Raw genomic sequence first — 25,933 nt, 5'->3', positions numbered from 1 at the left:
AAAACTGAATATTGAAATAATGCAAACAAATGTATGGATGACTTTGGAACAATGTTTACAAAACAATGGTGTAGGGTCAGTTAAAAATTTATCGCTATATGAAGTATCAGCACTTCCACATAATAGGAGGTGTTGAGAATTACGTGTTAGATACAGTACATGTACAGTAACCGTGTTCCTCTCCGATTCCTGACAAAGAGACTGGAATTTCCTATACCATGATTACTATTGATTTTAAACTGAAATTACCAAAGGTGGAGATGGCTGATTTTCAGCTCGTGTAACACTAGGTGGTGGTGGTACACACAAATTGTAATGCTGTCTGTGTTTGTCCAAATCTGTCTACTTCTGCTTCACGGTAAGTTTGGTAACTAGATCCTGACAACTAACACACAAAATGCCTTATTGATTTGTTCATTCTCAATGGCTACCTTTACCTACTTCCATCTTGATTTTGTTAGGTCCTCTTGACCCTGTCTGACATGAACGGTAAGGAGTTATTGTTGTTCCTCTATTACTGCCCACCGTGTGCTGTACATATACTTATTCAAACCATTTTTTTTCAATAACTGAAAGGCCTAGGGCTATAACTGATATTTGGACTGAAGCAGGGATGAAGGTCTACCAAGTTTGTTCAAAAGAATGACCTTGACTTTTATTCAAGGTCATAGGAGTCAAATAGGCTAAAATCTTTAAACGACTCCTTGTCAATAACCAAGAGGCCGAGAGATCTGATTGGGATCGATGACAGTCTATGACAGTGGGACAACACTATAAACTTGATAGATAAGGTGTGATAGAGGTGATACTATCAAATAGATTTCAGAGACTCAACATTCCAGTAGGACAGCACTATCACTCCCACACATCACTTCATGTAGACTGGAAAGTTTCTCTGGTTCCATGTTAAGTGCAATGGATATTTTATTTTATAAATGAATAAACACACACCTTGATGTTGTTTTATTATCCAACTGATGTTGATTATGTGGTACATAGATTGATGATATTAGCCATGCTATTATAGAATGTTCTCTCTGGGGCAGATAAAATGTTGTGTATCAAAGTCAAATGAGCTGATGAAAGATCTTGTTTCTTATAACTAGTTAGACACATTAATTGCACCGAGTTGTACACATATCCCAGCATGAGTGCAGTTGTGCTGTGATTTTATCTGTAGATGTATTTGTCAAACAAGAAAACTGAAATATGCAACATGACACAGCGTGATGCTGCCACTTAGCGCTTCGTCTTCTACAAGTCTACATCTCTACAATGTTTGTTTCTATAGGAGAATCGTGACTGGGACATTAAACCTGTGTTTGTACCTGAAATTATGTCATGTCAACAAATTTAGCCAAATGAAAGATAAGGTAGGTTAATCATTGTAAGTCCCAGTATTTTGGTACTTTGTTTTAAGAAATATTTGTAGTTATTAAAAGAGGATAAAACATGTTTGAGTAGAAATTACATTAGATTGCTTGTTCAAATATCATTTTGTTCTATAAATTATGTGGGCAGCAACTGAGCAAAAGTATGACATAAAAAAGGCAGGCAGGATTGCCCTCCTCATTTCTCTTGGTTTTCTTTGCTCTTTAAGTATGCTCTGCTCATTTCTCATGGTTTAATTTATCTTTGCATACATAATTTCTAATGGTTTTGTTTGCTCATTTCTCTTCTTATTTCTCTTGCTTTGTTGCTTGCTCTTTGGTTTCCTTATTTCTCTAATTGGTGTTGTTGATTGCTTGATTGAAAATCTCTCTTAATTTTGTTCTTTGCTCTCATGATGTCTCTTGACTTTCTTGTTTGCTATTTGCTCACATCAGTTTCTCCAGGTTTTGATGGGTTTGTACAGGGATATATATAATAGACTATTATTGATGTCACTATATGATGCTGTCAATGGCAGACGGCTCTTTTTTCCTTCATTCCTCCATGGATTCCCCATTACTGTACCGATAGCTTTATCAGACTTATCTCTACAACGCAATTGAATACAACATTATACATAATGCAATTATGATGTTTTTGTGTGGAGCTTGCCACTATATTCTCAGATATGCTGGGAAAACTTCACAATTTATTATAAGTCTGTGAGAGATGTTCCATGATAACAGCAGACGCTGTACAAGTATGGGACATTCTAATGTGTATTGGTATCCTTGGTTGTCTGTCGGACTCTTTCCTCAGTCAAATTATACCTTTGGCTATTCATTACTCATGTGAAGGAAAATTGGCCAGAATGGCAAAAATAGTCCTGTAACGGGAGAGAACGCTCAATGTGTGAATGTCAGACACCATAACTTTCAGGCTTGTTTTCATATGAAATGTTGCCAATATCTTTTTGCGCCTTTGTCATAACATATGGTAAACAGGTTTCTCCTTAGGTTTGGTAGAAAAAGTTTCCTGTTTTTACTTTTAACATGTGATACCTTTCTTCAATGGTTGTTTCCTTGATTGGAAAGGCGATTACTTTTTCATTTTTTATGTTAATCCACATTTTTTTTAATTTCAAAATATATTATTCAATTCTGATTTTTTCACCATGATTATTCTGTTGTTTTTCTCTAGTCTCCCAAAGGTGTCCAGGATTTATTTTTGTTTCATTTTGTCTTTGTATATTGACACTGGATGCAAACTCAGTTACAGAACACATGGTCATGGAGGTCGTCCTGTATATCATATCTATCTGATCAGAAAACTGTGACATTTATATCTGAAAATTCAAAGCATATACTATTACATATGGTTGGAAATGTGATTTTCTAAATAATGTCAATTAATATTTCCTTTTAATATACATTTGTCATTTTTGTAAAGCAACATTTTATGGAAATAGAAAAGGTTTTTAAAAATGTTAAAGATGACCCAAGGACACAAAGTGTCCACATGTCTAATAAAATGAAGGTTCGGCACGGTTGATATACACCCACTATGATGCAGAATAGATATTGAAATTCAAGATGGCATCAAGGCTGATTTTAAATCAATAGTGAAGTTCCCATCAATTGAAATCTTTTCATAATTCGTTTCTGATTTTGATTGCGAATTTCCCGGGGGCATGTTGATTAGGTTTATGATTTATAAACAAACATAGTAGAAGAAAGGACACAATTTTTATCGGTTTTATTTGCTCGGCTCATGCTGCCTACAAAATCCATGTGGACCAATCAAATTGGAGATAACAAGATTGTTATTTCCTGTTTCTGCGGTGGCGTTCAGATACAAATCATATACTTCTTGCTTTGCGTTATTGGTTTTGTCGGCTACCGTTTAACCAGAGTGTTTCGAGATTTGATATTGTGACGTTTATGTTTTCACAGATTCCTTTAGAAATGCATGAGCAAACCTGGGTGGGGGCAGGCTATAGTAGCAGACAAGTGGCATGATGGTTTTATATCTAAAAAAGAGATAAAATGTTTGTTACAACACCAGTCCAGCTGAATTTCATATCAATATTTTAATACAGTTGTCAAAGTCAATAACTGATTTCTCTTTGTTCGATTTTATAACCTAAAAATACAAAGCTTTAACAGGGATAGATACAGAGGAAAGATATTCCTCTGTGGATACAGAGGCTTGGAGACCTGATATATATTCCTCTGTGGATACAGAAGCTTTGGGAACTGATATATATTCCTCTGTGGATACAGAAGCTTGGGGACCTGATATATATTCCTCCATGGATACAGAGGCTTGGGGACCTGATATATATTCCTCTAAGGATACAGAAGCTTGGGGACCTGATATATATTCCTCTGTGGATACAGAAGCTTGGGGACCTGATATATATTCCTCCATGGATACAGAGGCTTGGGGACCTGATATATATTCCTCTAAGGATACAGAAGCTTGGGGACCTGATATATATTCCTCTATGGATACAGAAGCTTGGGGACCTGATATATATTCCTCCATGGATACAGAGGCTTGGGGACCTGATATATATTCCTCTAAGGATACAGAAGCTTGGAGACCTGATATATGAAATTGGTGTAAACTTGTTTCCTTGGATACACATTGTGTGGTTGAAAAATAATTTCTCATATTGGGGTCTTATAGAAGGTTAATTCTTGTATGAGTTATTCATAATGAATTAAAATTACTTCTAAGGTTATGGCATTTATTGGATTCTATTGGGTAAAAAGATGTTATGGTTTGAATATAAAGATTTACAAATGATGATGTATAATAAGGTTTGAATATACAAATATACAAATCATGACGTATAATAATAAGGTTTGAATATACAAATATACAAATCATGATGTATAATAAGGTTTGTATATATAAATGTACAAATGATGACGTATAATAAGGTTTGAATATACAAATGTACAAATGATGATTTATAATAAAGTTTGAATATACAAATGTACAAATGATGATGTATAATAAGGTTTGAATATACAAATATACAAATCATGACGTATGATAATAAGGTTTGAATATACAAATATACAAATCATGACATATAATAAGGTTTGAATATACAAATGTACAAATGATTATGTATAATAAGGTTTGAATATATAAATGTACAAATGATGACGTATAATAAGGTTTGTATATATAAATGTACAAATGATGACGTATAATAAGGTTTGAATATATAAATGTACAAATGATGGCAGTATAACATGGTTTGAATACACCATGATGGCAATATAACAAGGTTTGAATACACCATGATGGCAATATAGCAAGGTTTGAATACACAATGATGGCAATATAGCAAGGTTTGAATACACCATGATAGCAATATAGCAAGGTTTGAATACACAATGATGGCAATATAGCAAGGTTTGAATACACCATGATGGCAATATAGCAAGGTTTGAATACACCATGATGGCAATATAGCAAGGTTTGAATACACAATGATGGCAATATAGCAAGGTTTGAATACACCATGATGGCAATATAGCAAGGTTTGAATACACAATGATGGCAATATAGCAAGGTTTGAATACACCATGATGGCAATATAGCAAGGTTTGAATACACCATGATGGCAATATAGCAAGGTTTGAATACACCATGATGGCAATATAGCAAGGTTTGAATACACCATGATGGCAATATAGCAAGGTTTGAATACACAATGATGGCAATATAGCAAGGTTTGAATGCACCATGATGGCAATATAGCATGGTTTGAATACACCATAATGGCAATATAGCAAGGTTTGAATACACCATGATGGCAATATAGCAAGGTTTGATGTACCATGATGGCAATATAGTAAGGTTTGAATACACAATGATGGCAATATAGCAAGGTTTGAATACACCATGATGGCAATATAGTAAGGTTTGAATACACAATGATGGCAATATAGCAAGGTTTGAATACACCATGATGGCAATATAGCAAGGTTTGAATACACCATGATGGCAATATAGCAAGGTTTGAATACACAATGATGGCAATATAGCAAGGTTTGAATACATAATGATGGCAATATAGCAAGGTTTGAATACACCATGATGGCAATATAGCAAGGTTTGAATATACAATGACGATTGTATAGCAAGGTTTGAATAAATAAAACATGTACAAAAATAAACTTATATGACTCATTTCACAAAATATCATAAGAAAAGAACAGAACTTTAAAATAATTTTTATCACATAAATACACCAATTTACATTTCAAAGAACTTAAAAAAAGTCAAAATGTGGTGCAAAAATCCAGGAAAGGTAGCCATTTTATCCTGCTGTCCTCAAAATTCTTACATTTTTGTTACTATTCCTGACGTCGCTGTATTGTTTCTGTCATGACGTCATGAAGGATTTCCTGCTCAGAATAGCCAATGAAAATCGCTCCAGGTTATAATACACTAGTGACGTATGCGAAAAAAATTACTCAGGCGAAATCACTAGATATCGTAACATGTGGTAATTGATGTTTCAGGCTTTTACTGGGTACGCTAATAATGAAATATTACTATCTATCACTGGAGAATTATATAATTCCGAGTTGTAACCAATAAGTGGTGAGATACAGATACCTGGTAAATGATTACACTGAATTAGAAAGTCTAATACATCAGAAGCAATTCTACTGGGTAACCTGTAAAGCGAAAAAGATTAAAAGTACTTATTTTTGATTACTTTGCAAATCTTTGAACTTTTTGCGTAGTGTATGTACCGGGTAACCCCCAGTGTGTGGTAGGTTGTTGGAGACACTGCATTGTGTGATGGCACGGTACCAGGATGTAGCTCTGTGAATGTCGGCCACTTTGAAGTTAATCGTATAAACCGATGATAGAAATGTAGATAGAGTAAGGATAAGAATGTCCGCCTACTAAATTCCTAAACAAATCATATCATTTCTGAAACCTGCAGATCAAAATGCATGATTTGTCTGAATTGTTTATTTTAAATTGAATAAACACAGATTGTTCTTAAATTAGCCAGGACTACACTAGTATCCTATAGCGGCCTGTTGGTGAAGCTCCGCCCTACAGCTATATATATAGATACACACTCGGACCTGTTTTATGGTGTTCGTCCATTTAACAAATAACATGATGATGGACGAACACTTGATGAATACAGATTTGCCGGAGTTTAAGATTTGTTTGGAAACATTGTAATTTAATAGCATTGAAAAAGAAATCTGAAAAAAAATATGCAGAAAAGTCTGGTTAACCATATGGAAAGCATGGTACAGAAAAAAGACCTTTTATATAACTTGACAAGATCTTCTGACTCAAGAAATGGTATCTGTATATAACTACTTAAATATTTATTTGTGTGAGAATGTGAGGTGAATAGGGGTGGTAAGATTTGGGCTAGTACACTGTGATGTTTAGTTTACTAAACAGGTTCTTCCTTGTCTTAAATGATTGTTCCAGGATGCCGTCGTTTTTGTTTTTTGCCAGATACCAATATTTGTTAAAACTTTGGCTTTTCCTTGTTGCTGCATCTCCTCACTTGAAGCCATTTTATTTCCTTGTTAGTTTGTTTATTTTTGTTGAACATCCTATTAATGGCCAGTGTCAGTTAAAGAATTAGGGTTAGAAGGCAGAGAATAGCTGGGGTGTCTCAGTCATTACCTTGTAACTGCTCCATGTAGGATTCAAACTTGAATCCCAAAGGTAAAGGGCGGGCCCAATAGGGAAATAGATTAAATTCCTTTAAATCGCTACTAGTCATAGAGTTCTGAATGAAATTAACCAAATTTGGCCACAAACATCCTTGGGGGAAGGGGAACAGACCTTGTATAAATTTTTAGCTCTGACCCCCCGGGGGCAGGAGGGGTCGGGGCCCGATAGGGGAAATAGAGGTAAATCCTTTAATTCGCTACTTGTCATAGAGTTCTGCATGGGATTGGAACAAAATTTGGCCACTGTACATCCTTGGGGATGGGAACAACTGAAAATTGTATAAATTTTGGCTCTGACCCCCCAGGGGGCAGGAGGGGCGGGACCCAAAAGGGGAAATAGAGGCTAAATCCATATAAACGCTACTTATCCTCTAGAGTTCTGCTTGGATTGTAACCAAATTTGCACATGGTAGCATCCTTGGGGGGTGGGGATTCAAGAACTTGTATAAATTTTGGCTCTGACCCCCTGGGGGCAGGAGGGGTGGGGCCTAATAGGGGATTTAGAGGTTAATATTAAAATTCCTTCAGAAAAGAAACAATGAACCTGTATTCAGAACATTACTTGGCATTACAAACCAGGTGAGCGATACAGGCCCTCTGGGCCTCTTGTTTTATCAGGCGCAGTCATATTGCCTTTCAAACTCTAGAACATTGTCAGATAAACTTCGCCCACTTGCTCTGTCGCCTGATGTCGGGTAGGCTATCTAAACTCCGCCCCTCAGACATTTGACAGAACCACACGACCAGTTGATAATACTGTCGCTCAACATACCGAGGTATTACATCATTGATTTTGTCAACGGTTAGACCGACACGACAGTAAATCGCTACTTGTCATAGAGTTCCACATGGATTGTGACCAAATTTGGTCACAAACATCCTTGGGTGAAGGGGAACAGAACTTGTATAAATTTTGGCTCTGACCCCCCAGGGGCAGGAGGGGCAGGGTCAATAGGGATAATAGAGGTAAATCCTATAAATCGCTACTTGTCTTAGAGTTCTGCATGGATTGTAACCAAATTTGGCCACAAACATCCTTGGGGGAAGGGGAACAAAACTTGTATAAATTTTGGCTCTGACCCCCCGGGGCAGAGGGGCGGGGGCCAAATAGGGGAAATAGAGGTTAATCCCATAAATCACTACTTGTCCTAGAGTTCTACATGGATTGTAACCAAATTTGTCCACAAACAGCCGTGGGGGAATGGGAACAGAACTTGTATAAATTTGGCTTTGACCCCCCGGGGGCAGGAGGGGCAGGGCCCAATAGCGGTAATAGAGGTAAATTCTATAAATCGCTTCTTGTCCTAGAGTTCTATATGGATTGTAACCAAATTGCAATGGTAACAAACATTTTTGGGCAAGGGGATTCAAAATTGTACAAATTTTGGCTCTGACCCCCCAGGGGGGAGGGGCATGGCCCCATAGGGGTAATTTGGTATTTCCTGTAAAACGTACTTCTTCTCCTGAGAGTTCAACATGGATAGTACCCATAATTTGGCCACAAACACCCTTATAGGGTGGGGAAACAAAACTGTATAAATGATTTCGGCTCTGACCCCACGGAGGCAGGAGGGGCGGGGTCAATAGGGGAAATAGAGGCTATTTCCTATAAATTGCTACTTCTTCTAGAGTTCCAAGCATGGGATTGTACCCATAATTTGGCCACAAACATCCTTGGGGGAATGGGGAACAAAATTGTATAAATTTTGGCTCTGACCCCCCGGGGGCAGAGGGGCGGGGTCCCAAAATGGGTAATAGAGGTAAATCCTATAAATCGCTACTTGTCCTAGAGTTCTACATGGATTGTAACCAAATTTGGCCACAAACATCCTTGGGAGAAGGGGAACAGAACTTGTTTAAATTTTGGCTCTGACCTCCCGGGGGCAGGAGGGGCGGGGCCCAATAGGGGAAATAGAGGTAAATCCTATAAATCGCTACTTGTCCTAGAGTTCTGCATGGATTGTAACCAAATTTGGCCACAAATATCCTGGGGGGGAAGGTGAACAGAACTTGTATAAATTTTGGCTCTGGGGTGGGGGCAGGAGGGGCGCGGCCCAATAGGGAAAATGAGAGGTAACTATTTAAATTTCTTCAGAAAAGAAAGAGTGAACCTGTATTCAGAACATGACTTGACATTACAAACCAGGTGAGCGATACAGGCCCTCTGGGCCTCTTGTATTTCCTTGTTAGTTTGTTTATTTTTGTTGAACATCCTATTAATGGCCAGTGTCAGTTAAAGAATTAGGGTTAGAAGGCAGAGAATAGCTGGGGTGTCTCAGTCATTACCTTGTAACTGCTCCATGTAGGATTCAAACTTGAATCCCAAAGGTAAACGCCAATTTACTTCATTGTTCATATACTTAATTACTGAGATGTCATTTCACATGTTGATCTTAGATACTTATTATATGAATTTTTTATAAATACAATATTTGACACCAAGCTGTTAGGCATTTGCTGTAGAATTGTGCTTTTTCTCCAAGAACTCCAACTTTTCTCCAGTCTGTTAAAGCATGAAATGGTGCCTTTCATGTCCCATCCCAATTGTTATTTGGAAGCAGGAGAATTCATGTCTGACAGATATTGCTAAAAAAACAGAAAACAGTATTTGAATTGGTTGGAAATATTTTGTCCTCCGTGTAGTAATAAGATGATATTGTATTGATGATAAAGAAACAATAAGATGATCAACATTGTATTGATGATAAAGAAACATTTAGATTGTCTTTTTTTGAAATAAAAAATTATACAAAAAGAAAAATTTGAAAATAACTGTCACATTGATTATATAGCAATGGAATCTTTATTGTGAATGCAAAATCAATTAATTTCCAAAGTCCCAGTGGTAAATAATAATATTTATACATCTTCATCATAACTTCATTTTTTACTTGTGCTTTAAAAATATCTGAAGTATCTAAATTTAACATTTCATAATGGTTAACCCACAAACCGACCGAAACATTATCTCAAACAATAAAGATGAAATATCTTACGAGATAATTTGAAAGGAATTTGTTTAAAAAATTGATGCATGTAACATCTAAGCAACATGAGATAGGCTGAGAAAAGATGATGGAATTAGATGTACTTTATGGATTTATGGTAATGGCGTGGATCTTCATATGTTGGTACGATGTGATATCTGTACCTGGGTTTTATGTATGTTTTACATGCGAGCCATACAGATCAATAATAGACAATCAACATTATTATAGTCATATGTCATACACAAGCACAGAGATATTTACTTGATGTTTATATCAAACAGTATGTGTAATGGCCATATTAGATATTTTATACATTAAGGGGCTATATAGTGGCTACATTTGGGCTTCCAGCTTCACCTAGCCATTGTTTTTCATCAGAGTTACTTCCCCTTAATTGAGTTTTTTTTCGAATATGAAAATAAATTTTCAGGACACAATTCAGGATTTCAAAATTTAATTACTCTATGGTTGGAGTAATTTGAAATTTATTTCAGGTAAACTGTCTTTCATAATGAGCATAATGTTAACATGAAGATTGTAGAATTAACCAGATCTGTCCTTGTTAATATATTTTTATTTCCAGTATTTATACCACAAATTGATAGATCTGTTGGTATTTTATGCTAACCTTTGAACTATGAATATCTCGAATAATTTTACTTGGTTTGTCCCCATCATTGAAATACTTTGTCTGATGAAAATTAAAGACAGCCATAAGTCTGCCATTTTGTTTTCCCAACACTTTTAAAAAAGGGACCATAGAAGAGGCACTGATATTTCAGCAAGATTGCACTTAAAAGTTATGTAAGTTTGTGAAATAAATCTGTAATCTTAAAATAATGACACCGTATGTTTAATAACTTGATGAGATAATCTGTTTCTGTTAGTAATACAAATGTGTTGGAATCTAATAAACAAACTTAACAACAGTATAAAAAGATAAGTTATTATACAACGGATATTTTCTATAAGTGAACAAATAGAAAATATCAAGAAGGAGGAATTTCCAAGAACCTATGTCCTGCTATAAGGTCATGTGTGTTGTCATTGATCTTCTAGGTCTACACAGAAACACATATATGTAACAGGAGAGGAGAAAATGTAGCACCCAGACTTGAATTCGAACCCGGAACCCTCCGAACGCTAGCGGAGACCTCTACCGACTGAGCTTCCTGGTCACTGATGATCAACCCAGTCCAATCCAGCTACACTCCTCCCTTCTTTCTCGAATTCTTCACCCTCGAAGACATACGAGACCCTTCCAAACACCACCACCGTAGGTTATTTAGTTGGGCGCCAATTCTGTAACAGGAGAGGAGAAAATGTAGGGGCCAGACTGCGATCCGAACCTGGGACCCTCGTACACTACTCTACCGACTGAGCTACCTGGTCACCGATGATCGACCCTGAGTCCAATTCTGCTACACTAACATAGAGATTGGAAACTCCTTCTTTGTCTTTATTGACAGGCAGCAGGACCTCTTTTTTACAGATATTTCTCCTTGGCTAACTAACTGCTTTTAAGTGTGTTCTTGTAAACATGATATTTCACATCAGTAAAAGTTTCAACATTATATTATGGTTTGATATGACCAATTATTCTGATTAATATGCTTTAATATGATTTTTGAAAGCATGAAAATGACCAATTTTACCTGTTATTTCGAAAATCAGACATTCAAAACAGGAAGTGCATTTTGTTTTATTAGTATATAAGTTAAAATATTATTTCATCTTTCCAAAATTGTAATTAAACCATCTGAATAATACTTAACTTTTGTAACATATCAAAGTTATCCCTATACTATGTAAGAGTTTATCTAAAAACCCTGAAGCACACATACAGAGGTACATCTAAAAATTTTAAAAATGGCGGAGTTGCCAATCTCTCTAATATATGTTTCTGGTCTACAGGAGGATCTTAGTGGATACAGAGCTCTTTTAAAAACATAGTAAAAACATCAAAATGAAAAGAGAAGCAACCCCTGAGCCAGGTACCAAATAATGTATTATGATTTCTTCTGATACAGCCGGTTGCCGACTTGTTTCTATGTATATGCTATGTGTTGAACAATATTACCCTTTTCATCAAAGAAAGATTAAATATTTATCTAATAATGAAAATCTGCCAAGCTTTTAAATCAATGTTCCAAATTTTCTTTGTGAATGAATAGCGTCCCACATCTATAAACAAAACACCAATCACTTGTTGCTCCTTGCCAAACATACTCATGCAGCAGAAGGCGGTTGTGCTTGTAGAAAAAAAAATATGGAGTTTGTTTAATGCACTTTTGAGTTGTTAATTCCATCATCTGATAGATTTAGAGTTCATTGGAATCAAGTGGAACTCCATCAATTTTTTTTTTTAGATTTTCAATCCTCTAAAACAAATTATAGTTATTGATCGTAAAGCCTGTTTCTTGTAGCGAACTCTTTGTCGTGGAGGCTCATAAATCTCTATATGTAATCAATGCAGAAAACCTTAATAGCAAAAACCGCAGGAGAAGAAATTATAAACTGAGAATTTGCAGCCATGCATGTTCCTTGTTGGATGAAGTAATGCTATACTCAGGTTTTGCCGACGGAAGGACTAGAAGAAGGCAGTCACTCATCTGTACCAACTCTAATCATTCTAATAATGTAATCCTATATTAAGTTTTGTGAATATTACTGAAGCTCTGATCCTTACAAAAGCCTAGCTATAACCTCTATCAGATGTGGATTGATTACTATCACACTGAGATACAATTATAAAGATCTACTAGTCAGACTCCGTGTCCCATACAATTACATTGCATTATTCCAAGTATTTAATAATGAATTCACTCTCTTTAATGAATAAAAGCAAAACATCACAATTGACAAAGTTTAGAATAATTAATTACTTATAGATTAATTATTATCTGGGATAGCACAAGTAAGTTAAAGTAATTATTTATTGATGTCGTATGTCAAGAGGTAGAATATAGAACAATTTAGTAGGGCAAGATTATTGATATTTGTATACTTAGATAATATTATCTAATACTTTTATACAAAGATAAAACAAGGAATGAAAATATTTGCTGCCTTCGTAGAAAGCTATTTAATTTTTAAATACATTTCTTTGCTTTGCTAAAGAATATTATTTTATTGAATTAAACATGTTTATTGACAATAAAACAGCAACTTCAATACTTGATTTTATTTTCAGATAATGTTTTCCCTAGGTATTTAAAATTCATCCTTTAGAAATAGGGAAGTCAGGAATTGCCTTGAATTATTAAAAACTATTAATTTTAAAGGGATCAGCTGTTTTCCTTTCATAAAAAAATCATTTTGTTTCTGTGGTGCAAAATTATGCCTGTGTCTAATTAATGCGGATGTTTTGAAAGTTTAAATGTCTTTAACACTGAAAACCTATTCTTAAAGGTGAACAATAGCTCCAAGCAATCTTGATTAAGATCAAGATAAAAAATCTACTTCCTCTGATCATGAAATTAAGCCAGCAACATCAGGGATAGTAGAGATAATTACTCACACACTAGGGACAATAACTGGTCCGCAACACAGGTAAAAACAGGTAAAAATCATCAACTGATAGAGTTTATTGTTTTTGTTTGTATGTATTATAGACATCTGGTCCATGATAGCTGAGAGATAGAATTGATAAAGCAGTAATCATCTGTATATATTGGGATGAAGAAATACAAAGACCAAGGCAGACCAGTGTTTGTGGTACGTTGACGGTGCTGAGAGTTATTGGATATTCTTGTCAATAGACTAGTATTGATCCATCAGCCTCCAGAATCATAGGGTGGGCTTCAGCATTCATACCTGTACGTAGTTACCATCAGGGAATTCCACTAACGGCAGGAATTCCATCTGTCTGGTTCAGGGAGGGATTTTATAGGTAAAAACGAAAGACAGAATTAGTGTACGGACGAGTACAGTGGACCAACAACACAGGTAGGTTGTGGGCTACATGTGTACAAACACTGAGTCTGGAGACTGAGGCTGCAGTATATATGGATAGGGATTAGAAACATGGAGGACAATGTGGTACATCTATGGAGAGTTTACTTTAGTATGGGTGTGGGATGGAGGCCATGTAATGTAGAATTAATAGTTATTTCTATGATTTCCAAATCAGATTGAATGTGTTTTGTTGGGGGACATGTATTGAATATAAAGATATATGTGTTGTGTAGGATGCCAAACAGGATGGACAGACATGTGTTGTGTAGATAGATAGACATGTGTTGTGTAGATAGACAGACATGTGTTGTGTAGATAGACAGACATGTGTTGTGTAGATAGACAGACATGTGTTGTGTAGATAGACAGACATGTGTTGTGTAGATAGACAGACATGTGTTGTGTAGATAGACAGACATGTGTTGTGTAGATAGGGAGACATGTGTTGTGTAGATAGACAGACATGTGTTGTGTAGATAGACAGCCATGTGTTGTGTAGATAGGGAGACGTGTGTTGTGTAGATAGACAGACATGTGTTGTGTAGATAGACAGCCATGTGTTGTGTAGATAGACAGTCATGTGTTGTGTAGATAGACAGCCATGTGTTGTGTAGATAGAGAGACATGTGTTGTGTAGATAGACAGCCATGTGTTGTGTAGATGGACAGACATGTGTTGTGTAGATAGACAGCCATGTGTTGTGTAGATGGACAGACATGTGTTGTGTAGATAGACAGACATGTGTTGTGTAGATAGACAGACATGTGTTGTGTAGATAGACAGACATGTGTTGTGTAGATAGACAGACATGTGTAGTGTAGATAGGCAGACATGTGTTGTGTAGATGGACAGAAATGTGTTGTATAGATGGACAGACATGTGTTGTATAGATGGACAAACATGTGTTGTGTAGATGGACAGACGTTTGTTGTATAGATAGACAGATGTATGATGTGTTGATGGACAGACGTGTGTTGTGTAGATAGACAGACATGTGTGGTGTAGATGGACAGACAGACGTTTGTTGTATAGATGGACAGACATGTGTTGTGTAGATGGACAGATGTGTGTTGTGTAAATAGGCAGACATGTGTTGTGTAGATGGATAGACATGCTTTTATAATGATAGGAAGTGTTCAGTATGTAGAGAAAGTGAGCCAACTGTTTTGCCAGTTGTCAGTATAATGTGACGGAGGGGATGTACTATAGTAGACAGTATCTTAGGTAGTTTGCTTCAGTAAAATATACAATGAGTAAAGGCTTCACGATTACAAGGAGTTGACACAATACAAATATACAGCAGTCTCCCCAAACAAATTCACCACACATTGCATACCATGGGAGGCTATGCTAAATATACCCATATAGTAATATGACACAGTATGCAATATCCCTGTCCAAACCAGATATAAAATAGGTTGCATTTTGTAGATAGACTATTGTGCATCATATTGTTACAATTTCTAGATGGACTAGTGTACCACGCCATGTTTTGTAAATTAGCAAATAGTGTTCAAATATTTCATGTTATAATTTGTGGATGGACAAATGATATCATGTTTTGATTTGTAGATAGACTAATGATATGTTACAATTTATAGATAGATAGACTGATGACATCATGTTATCATTTGTGGATGGGATATGATGTCATGTTATAATGTGTATATACTAATGATGTCATGTAGATAGACTAAAATATCATGTGATAATTTGGATATGTAATGAATTCATGTTATGATTTGTGGATAGACTAATGATATCATGTTATAATTTGTAGACAGACTAATGATGTCATGCTATAATGTGTAGATAGACTAATGACATCATGTTATCATTTGTGGATGGGATATGATGTCATGTTATAATGTGTATATACTAATGATGTCATGTAGATAGACTAAAATATCATGTGATAATTCGGATATGTAATGAATTCATGTTTTAATTTGTAGATAGACTAATGATATCATGTTATTATTTGTAGACAGACTAATGATGTCATGCTATAATTTGTAGATAGACTAATGATATCATGTTATTATTTGTAGACAGACTAATGATGTCATGCTATAATGTGTAGATAGACTAATGACATCATGTTATTATTTGTAGACAGACTAATGATATCATGCTATAATGTGTATATAGACTAATGATAACATGTTATAATTTGTAGACAGACTAATGATGTCATGCTATAATGTGTAGATAGACTAATGATGTCATGTTATAATGTGTAGACAGACTAATGATGTCATGTTATAATGTGTAAATAGACTAATGATGTCATGTTATAATGTGTAGACAGACTAATGATGTCATGTTATAATGTGTAGACAGACTAATGATGTCATGTTATTATTTGTAGACAGACTAATGATATCATGTTATTATTTGTAGACAGACTAATGATATCATGTTATAATGTGTAGACAGACTAATGATGTCATGTTATAATGTGTAGATAGACTAATGATAACATGTTATAATTTGTAGACAGACTAATGATGTCATGCTATAATGTGTAGACAGACTAATGATGTCATGTTATAATGTGTAGATAGACTAATGATGTCATGTTATAATGTGTAGACAGACTAATGATGTCATGTTATAATGTGTAGATAGACTAATGATAACATGTTATAATGTGTAGACAGACTAATGATGTCATGTTATTATTTGTAGACAGACTAATGATATCATGTTATTATTTGTAGACAGACTAATGATATCATGTTATAATGTGTAGACAGACTAATGATGTCATGTTATAATGTGTAGACAGACTAATGATGTCATGTTATAATGTGTAGACAGACTAATGATGTCATGTTATAATGTGTAGACAGACTAATGATGTCATGCTATAATGTGTAGATAGACTAATGATGTCATGTTATAATGTGTAGACAGACTAATGATATCATGTTATAATGTGTAGATAGACTAATGATGTCATGTTATAATGTGTAGACAGACTAATGATGTCATGCTATAATGTGTAGATAGACTAATGATAACATGTTATAATGTGTAGACAGACTAATGATGTCATGTTATAATGTGTAGACAGACTAATGATGTCATGTTATAATGTGTAGACAGACTAATGATGTCATGTTATAATGTGTAGATAGACTAATGATAACATGTTATAATGTGTAGACAGACTAATGATGTCATGTTATAATGTGTAGACAGACTAATGATGTCATGTTATAATGTGTAGACAGACTAATGATGTCATGTTATAATGTGTAGATAGACTAATGATAACATGTTATAATGTGTAGACAGACTAATGATGTCATGTTATAATGTGTAGATAGACTAATGATAACATGTTATAATGTGTAGACAGACTAATGATGTCATGTTATAATGTGTAGATAGACTAATGATGTCATGCTATAATGTGTAGATAGACTAATGATGTCATGTTATAATGTGTAGACAGACTAATGATGTCATGCTATAATGTGTAGATAGACTAATGATATCATGTTATTATTTGTAGACAGACTAATGATGTCATGTTATAATGTGTAGACAGACTAATGATGTCATGCTATAATGTGTAGATAGACTAATGATAACATGTTATAATGTGTAGACAGACTAATGATGTCATGTTATTATTTTGTAGACAGACTAATGATATCATGTTATTATTTGTAGACAGACTAATGATGTCATGTTATAATGTGTAGACAGACTAATGATGTCATGTTGTTATTTGTAGACAGACTAATGATGTCATGCTATAATGTGTAGATAGACTAATGATAACATTTTATAATGTGTAGATAGACTAATGATAACATGTTATAATGTGTAGACAGACTAATGATGTCATGTTATAATGTGTAGACAGACTAATGATGTCATGTTATAATGTGTAGACAGACTAATGATGTCATGCTATAATGTGTAGATAGACTAATGATGTCATGTTATTATTTGTAGACAGACTAATGATGTCATGTTATAATGTGTAGATAGACTAATGATATCATGTTATTATTTGTAGACAGACTAATGATGTCATGCTATAATGTGTAGATAGACTAATGATATCATGTTATTATTTGTAGACAGACTAATGATGTCATGCTATAATGTGTAGATAGACTAATGATAACATTTTATAATGTGTAGATAGACTAATGATATCATGTTATTATTTGTAGACAGACTAATGATGTCATGCTATAATGTGTAGATAGACTAATGATAACATGTTATAATGTGTAGATAGACTAATGATAACATGTTATAATGTGTAGATAGACTAATGATAACATGTTATAATGTGTAGATAGACTAATGATGTCATGCTATAATGTGTAGATAGACTAATGATGTCATGTTATTATTTGTAGACAGACTAATGATGTCATGCTATAATGTGTAGATAGACTAATGACATCATGTTATTATTTGTAGACAGACTAATGATATCATGCTATAATGTGTATATACTAATGATGTCATGTTTTAATTTGTAGATAGACTAATGATATCATGTTATTATTTGTAGACAGACTAATGATGTCATGCTATAATGTGTAGACAGACTAATGATGTCATGCTATAATGTGTAGATAGACTAATGACATCATGTTATTATTTGTAGACAGACTAATGATATCATGCTATAATGTGTATATACTAATGATGTCATGTTGTTATATGTTGCAGATGACCAGTTGATAAGTCTGACTGGACTAGGTGCTAAGGTACCAGGGAGGTGACTCTAGCCCACACTTGGTTTGTTTGTGCCACAGGGACAGCCCAGGGAGTGAGATGACAAGGAGAGCCCTGATCAATAGAACCGTTGTAGGTGCTGCTGCTCCACTCAAATAAACTCCTATAGGCCTCTCCTTGCATGGCAGTGCTACACGGCACCAAGCCTGATCTGACATTCAGCCAGTGTGTGACAGTGCTTGGAGGAGCAGCTCTCTGTCTGCCACTACGACAAACCCTGGATTACTTATGTAGCGGTCAGTTGCCACCAACCGAAGCTCTCACAGGGATCTACTTAACACCAGCCTTCAGTTGACCAGTGGAAATATTGGATATTATAATAGACCCTCGCTGTGACATAATGTGGGGATAACTACCATTCCTTGTAGACGTTGTTTGTTGATTATCTCCGATCATCTGAGTAAACATGTATACCGTCTCAGACACAGGTAATGTGCTGTAACCGTAGGCTTGGTGACGGATATATATAAAAACTACACAGCACACTGTTTTAGGCTGTACTGTAGTTATCTCCGACTCAACATGTGTGAGGAATTGATACAGAGTACCATATTGATTCCTGTTCCATTGTTGTGAAGCTAGCGCCTAGCCCGAGCTTCTTCATCACAACTCTTCCACTCGCACCATCATGAAGATGCACAGGTTTTCAGCGGACATCAATCTTTTTGGTGTTTGCTATATATTTTATTTATCTTTAGTTTCATCATTTGATTTGAATAGTCCAACAGATTCATTTGCCAAATATCAGAAGTGGAACCCATGCCAAAATGGATCTATCCAATTGGAGTTTAAAACCAAGGACATGAGTGTGTTAATCTTGTATATGGATGACGGAGGTCGTTCCGATTATTTTGAATTAAAACTCCTAACTGGCTCATTACATCTGAGGTTTAACCTTGGAAGTGCTCCAATGAGGCTAAATGTTGGACAACGTCTTAATGACAACCGATGGCACAGAGTTACCATCAAAAGAAATCGTAAAAATATCACATTAATCGTCGACTCTCATACATACACACGTACATACCACAGCACAGATCTTGATTTTGGAAATTATGCTACAAATAGTCCTGTGTTTGTTGGAGGTATATCTAACGAGTACGAAGACAATACAGCATCGTTGACATTACCTGCGATTTACCTGGAGCCAAGGTTTACAGGGTCAATCCGTAATATTCTCTATAGTAACTGTGGTGGACCGCTGATTCGGCCCGAATTGTTGGATTATCGCGGAATCGTGTCGGAGAATGACCAGTGTGTGGTGAGTGACCCCTGCCAGCACGGAGGGATTTGTGTGACCCATGACCAGGGAGTGTCTTGTAACTGTTCCTACACAGACTTCGAGGGCGAGTTCTGTGACCAAAGTAAGTCCTCTTCTTATGGCATTTTGTGACATTTACCTTTAGCATTAAACATACTTCTTTTTTTCTCTTTCATTATATTTTCATTATTTCCAAATCTAATCAAATCTGAAGTTTGTGAATTTATATAGAATTTTTCAGAGGATTTTTTCTTTTTCAAAACTTTCATTACATCCTGTATTTATTCTGTTTCCTGTCATTCTTGGTGTTATAAAATGTGACTTTGACAAAGCGAAGGTCTTGTATTGTGGTAGATTGCTGACAATTGATTTTAATGATTTATACTGGTTTAATATAAAAGAATTAAAAGTCTATATGAACTCCTGGAAAAATATAGTGTCTGCTTTATAGATCAAGTTAAGGAATGATTTCTGATATCTAAACAATAATGTAGATATATGCATGTATCTTCAAAGAGTGTGTATTGGCTTTTCAAAGACTGAACTCTCTGTGAATTTTCCTTTAGATTTGTATTTGTTCTTCCAAATCGATTATCATTTTAACCTTTTCAGTAAATATGTATTTATTCATGGATTTGTTTTCGTTGATGTACGTCTTATATTTAAGCTTCTTCCCTTTTTTAAAGTTTAAAAAAAACACCTGTATTTTGTCAATATAGATTTTGACTTTTTATGATTAATTAATTGATTTTGTTAGATTACAAAAGAATATAAAACAAATTTCAACAAGCCAAAAAAACAAACAGAAAAAAAACCTAGATGTAAAATAGATCTTCATTGTAAATAACCTTATCTCTTGGAAAATTTGGTTTATACATTTATATTAAGATATATCTTTGCTATCAGAAAAAATGTCTGGTGGGATATTCAGACTAAAGTATATAGTGTTTTTAAAACAAACCATACTTTGCTGTAAAAAAGCCAAAGTTCGATCCTGATGGCTTTCATAAATGGATTCTCAATTCATCATGTGAGTCGGAGAGAGCATTTCGTTTGACAGAATCCCTGCTATAGATGGTCTATAGTGATTCTAAATGTGATGTACATCACGCGGTGTGTACTTTTTTCCTGAAATGAACTTGAGCTGGTTAGAATTTTGAACATCTTCCATCATGTTAGGTATAGGTAAGTGTAGTTAGTGCCTATAACAAATGGTGTGTCTAATATCATTTCCCAGGTTATACATATCTATTGATTTTACTTGCATGACTAACAAAAATTCTCCATTTTTATTTCCATAAAATTTTCTCAGAATTGATGTCACTATAAGTTGTAGAGAATATCTTTTGCTTTAGTTGACTCTGGAGAACGCGGCCGTGTGAAGGCTAGATCTATAACATGTAACATGAAAGTTCGTCATGTGCTATACTACGTCTCCGTCGGGGATCAAACCCGCAGTGTGACCTTTGACCCGGCAAACCTTTGTTTTAATTATCAAGCTAAATGGAAATTCCCCTGAGGATGAAGTTATTAAATGTGATGTACCTCTTTTGATACTAATTGTAATTAAAACTCTTCTATGAGAGCAAGTTATATGAAGGTTTTATGAAGTTTGGTGAAGGATATTTTGTTTCCTGGTTTTCCTGTTCTGGAATCAATACTGGTATCGATCCATTGATCTAAGGCTCGGTTCTACTGCTGTATAATGGAAAAAGCGTGTATCTGCTAAAATCATATTATAAAACTAGGTATTATATTAAAATCTTCACACATACGTGATAGTTTTATATACACATATATATATATCACACACCTATATTCATTATTCTGAGTTGTAGAATTTCGATACTCCATTGATAATATAGTGAATTTGAGTTAGGAAAATATAAAACAAATAATGCATTATCTTTTTCCTATTAAACATGTTAACATTACAACTACTAATTTATTATTTTTCTCTCTGTTAATTTATGATGAAACAAATTAAGTTATAACAAGAAATCCAAAGAAAAATGACAAAACAAGACAACAACTACTGACATAATTCTAAAGTCATAATCTAAACTGATTGGATTAAATGAGGGCAAATAAGTTTAATATTTTTCTAAAAAGAAGAGTAAAAAGTACAAAGTGCGAAGTGAACCAGGTGCTACAAAAGAGCAAGTGATCTCTGTTTCTTAACAGACACACATAGCATACACGGCTTGTTCAAATTTGATACGGATCATTAGATAAATACAAAATATCATTTGATGTTGATTTGGGAATAATTGTTAGATTAGGCAAGGAAATGTTACTACAAATGTTTCAATTGTTGGGGTTAGATAATATTTTAGATATTTCAACAATATTCCAGGTTTTTTTTAGAAGAATGAGAGTGAAATTACCAGAAAAAATGCCTGTCCTTTACCTATGGGTGGCTCACCCATGGGTACCTTGATCTTGTGATCTGATAGGTGAAAAACATACTCCTTTTATGTTCCAGTAAATATAATATTATGGTGGTTGATATGTTTCAGTATTGACATTATGGTGGTTGATATGTTTCAGTATTGACATCCTAGATTGTGTAATTTACAGCCTATACCGTTTCAGAGTGATTTTTGGGATCAGACAAAGCTATGATTGGTAAAATGATAAGATTTCACTGGTTTTCCATTTCTGTGACATTTGTGTGAAAATGTCACAGAATTCTAAAGAGAGTAGAAAAGCCGGGAAATGTGTAAATTTCGGGGAGAGCCTCGTAAATCATGTAAAAGTGGAAGGTATTAAATGTGAGGGTAGTAGTATACCCAGGGGGAATAAGTTACTGATGATGTGTAGGGATATATACAGGCGAGGTGTCAATAGTGATAAACTATCTCAAACCTCTATTGGTCCTCTCTTACTCTGACCTCTTCTACAAACATGTCCTCCTCTTGGTACCTTGTACTCAGCTTTCTCCTTCTTATCATGTTTTCACTTTACATCCTGTTCTAACTTCATCCTCTTTCTCCTTCTCATCCTCTGTCTTCCTTTTATGTCCTGTTCTAACTTCATCCTCTTTCTCCTTCTCATCCTCTGTCTTCCTTTTATGTCCTGTTCTAACTTCATCCTCTTTCTCCTCATCCTCTGTCTTCCTTTTATGTCCTGTTCTAACTTCATCCTCTTTCTCCTTCTCATCCTCTGTCTTCCTTTTATGTCCTGTTCTAACTTCATCCTCTTTCTCCTTCACATCCTCTGTCTTCCTTTTATGTCCTGTTCTAACTTCATCCTCTTTCTCCTTCTCATCCTCTGTCTTCCTTTTATGTCCTGTTCTAACTTCATCCTCTTTCTCCTTCATCCTCTGTCTTCCTTTTATGTCCTGTTCTAACTTCATCCTCTTTCTCCTTCTCATCCTCTGTCTTCCTTTTATGTCCTGTTCTAACTTCATCCTTTTTCTCCTCATTCTCTGTCTTCCTTTTATATCCTGTTTTAACTTCATCCTCTTTCTCCTTCTCATCCTCTGTCTTCCTTTTATGTCCTGTTCAAACTCCATCCTCTTTCTCCTTCTCATCCTCTGTCTTCCTTTTATGTCCTGTTCTAACTTCATCCTTTTTCTCCTCATCCTCTGTCTTCCCTTTATGTCCTGTTCTAACTTCATCCTTTTTTTCTTCATCCTCTGTCTTCCTTTTATGTCCTGTTCTAACTTCATCCTCTTTCACCTCATCCTCTGTCTTCCTTTTATGTCCTGTTCTAACTTCATCCTTTTTCTCCTTCTCATCCTCTGTCTTCCCTTTATGTCCTGTTCTAACTTCATCCTCTTTCTCCTCATCCTCTGTCTTCCTTTTATGTCCTGTTCTAACTTCATCCTCTTTCTCCTCATCCTCTGTCTTCCTTTTATGTCCTGTTTTAACTTCATCCTTTTTCTCCTCATCCTCTGTCTTCTCTTTATGTCCTGTTCTAACTTCATCCTCTTTCTCTCTCATCCTCTGTCTTCTCTTTATGTCCTGTTCTAACTTCATCCTCTTTCTCCTTCTCATCCTCTGTCTTCTCTTTATGTCCTGTTCTAACTTCATCCTCTTTCTCCTTCACATCCTCTGTCTTCCTTTTATGTCCTGTTCTAACTTCATCCTCTTTCTCCTTCTCATCCTCTGTCTTCCTTTTATGTCCTGTTCTAACTTCATCCTCTTTCTCCTTCTCATCCTCTGTCTTCCTTTTATGTCCTGTTCTAACTTTATCCTTTTTCTCCTCATTCTCTGTCTTCCTTTTATATCCTGTTTTAACTTCATCCTCTTTCTCCTTCTCATCCTCTGTCTTCCCTTTATGTCCTGTTATAACTTCCTCCTTAACCTCCTCCTCTACCTGTCATTTACCTTTCTAATCTCTTACTTTTCTTCCCTCCATCTTTTTTAATTTCCCTTCCTCTTTTATTCTTCTTTAACCTCATTCTCTTTCTATTTTGCCCTACTTTCCTTTTTCCTTTTCCTTCACCAATTTTCTGTTCCTCTAGAAATGCATTAATATTGTATACTTTTCTATCATTCTCATCATCAAAGTTCCTCTTTTCCTAACCTTTAAATGCTTGCCCCTCATCCTTTTCTTCTCCTGATCCTCCTTTAAGACTCCTCCCCTTTTTGTCTTGTTTCTTCCCCTTAATTATCTCTCTCTTTCCTGTAAAATTCTCTCTAGCTCTTCCCAATCTCTTCATTCTCCATCTAAACCTGCATTGACTCAAGGGAGATGACTCAGTAATATATTTCCCTTGAGTCTTCCGATTCGTTAGAATTGTGTGGTTTAAACTAGTACGAACAGTTAAACAAGCTAAATCAGCAGTTCCACAGTTAAATCACATCTGTGTAGCTTAACACTTTGCATTAAATTAAATGGTGCTGTTTAATGAGATGAAGATACACTATCTAATTTCCTCCTACACTGGCCATAGTGGATAGTAAAAATTAAAGTAGAAAGGAAGCAACAGCTATGTTAAATAAACATAGAACTAGGATGTTTCCTGATTAATGGAAAACTTGATCATTATTTGAATTTATCGGGAAAAAAAAGGTTTTACAAACAGGATACAGTTGTACCAATCAGACCATCTAGCTACTCCACTATGTGTTCAGTGGAAGGAACTTATATAATGTTCGACATAATTCAGTAAGAAATAGTAGGTTACACAGATATTGACCATGAAGTATTGCATGTTCTAATTGTTACAATATTATTGTTGACCTTGTCAATAAAATAGTATTGACTGAATGGCAATCCTGTTGTCTGAGTCACTTGAGCGATTGATTTGGAGCTTAATATAAAGGCACTAGCTTCACTTAGTCATATAACACGACAGAAGGAACGTAACTTCAATCCCTAATACAGAGATGTTGGAGTTATAGAAATCTGATATGCTTACCTGTCTCTTTATTATCTGTCCATTTATTGTCTTTTTAGAATTCTTCATTTGCTTTAATGTGGCACATATGACCTATTCATACAGCTTTTTAAAAATCTGTATAAAATTTCTTAGCCTTTGTACTTCAGGAGGAGGATTGAAACCAAATGAGATGAAAGGAAACAAAGAGCATTATATAGAATAAAATACAATTGTACAATCAAGCTATGGATTCTTATAAAAAAAGGATGTGTTTACTCAAAATCAGATGCTATATCTGAGGATCTTTACAGGGCTTCTTAAACTACGTGTGTTGTGCATTGAGTAATATATGGCAAACCATACAGGCCTTATGGACCGCTTATATGTAGTAATTGTGCTGGGAATGAAGTCAGCCAAACTAGCCCATTGTACCTTTTGTCTCCAATATGTTGAATCAAAGACTGGCTGATTGATAGGAAATGTCTATTGAATTAGGCTGTAGTTA

General features: G+C 35.1%; 1 protein-coding gene across 8 annotated transcripts in view; it reads left to right on the top strand.

Annotated features, from left to right (window-relative positions):
• LOC138318158 (neurexin 1-like) overlaps positions 1 to 25,933 on the top strand; it is a 206,814-nt gene that overhangs the window by 42,684 nt on the left and 138,197 nt on the right. For 6 of the 8 annotated variants that reach the window (XM_069260301.1, XM_069260297.1, XM_069260302.1 and 3 more), the window contains exon 3: positions 18,770 to 20,199. In XM_069260301.1, coding sequence (XP_069116402.1) covers positions 19,464 to 20,199 — 736 coding nt within the window. In that variant the 5' untranslated portion in view covers positions 18,770 to 19,463. Of the gene's footprint in view, positions 1 to 13,719; positions 13,823 to 13,922; positions 14,054 to 18,769; positions 20,200 to 25,933 lie in introns of those variants that run through there. The other 2 variants (XM_069260298.1, XM_069260299.1) reach the window with 2 other exon arrangements.

Source organism: Argopecten irradians, chromosome 3, assembly GCF_041381155.1.
Source record: "Argopecten irradians isolate NY chromosome 3, Ai_NY, whole genome shotgun sequence".
NCBI lineage: Eukaryota > Metazoa > Mollusca > Bivalvia > Pectinida > Pectinidae > Argopecten > Argopecten irradians.
The sequence above is the reverse complement of the archived record's forward strand: the minus strand, read 5'-3'. Positions and strand labels throughout refer to the sequence as shown.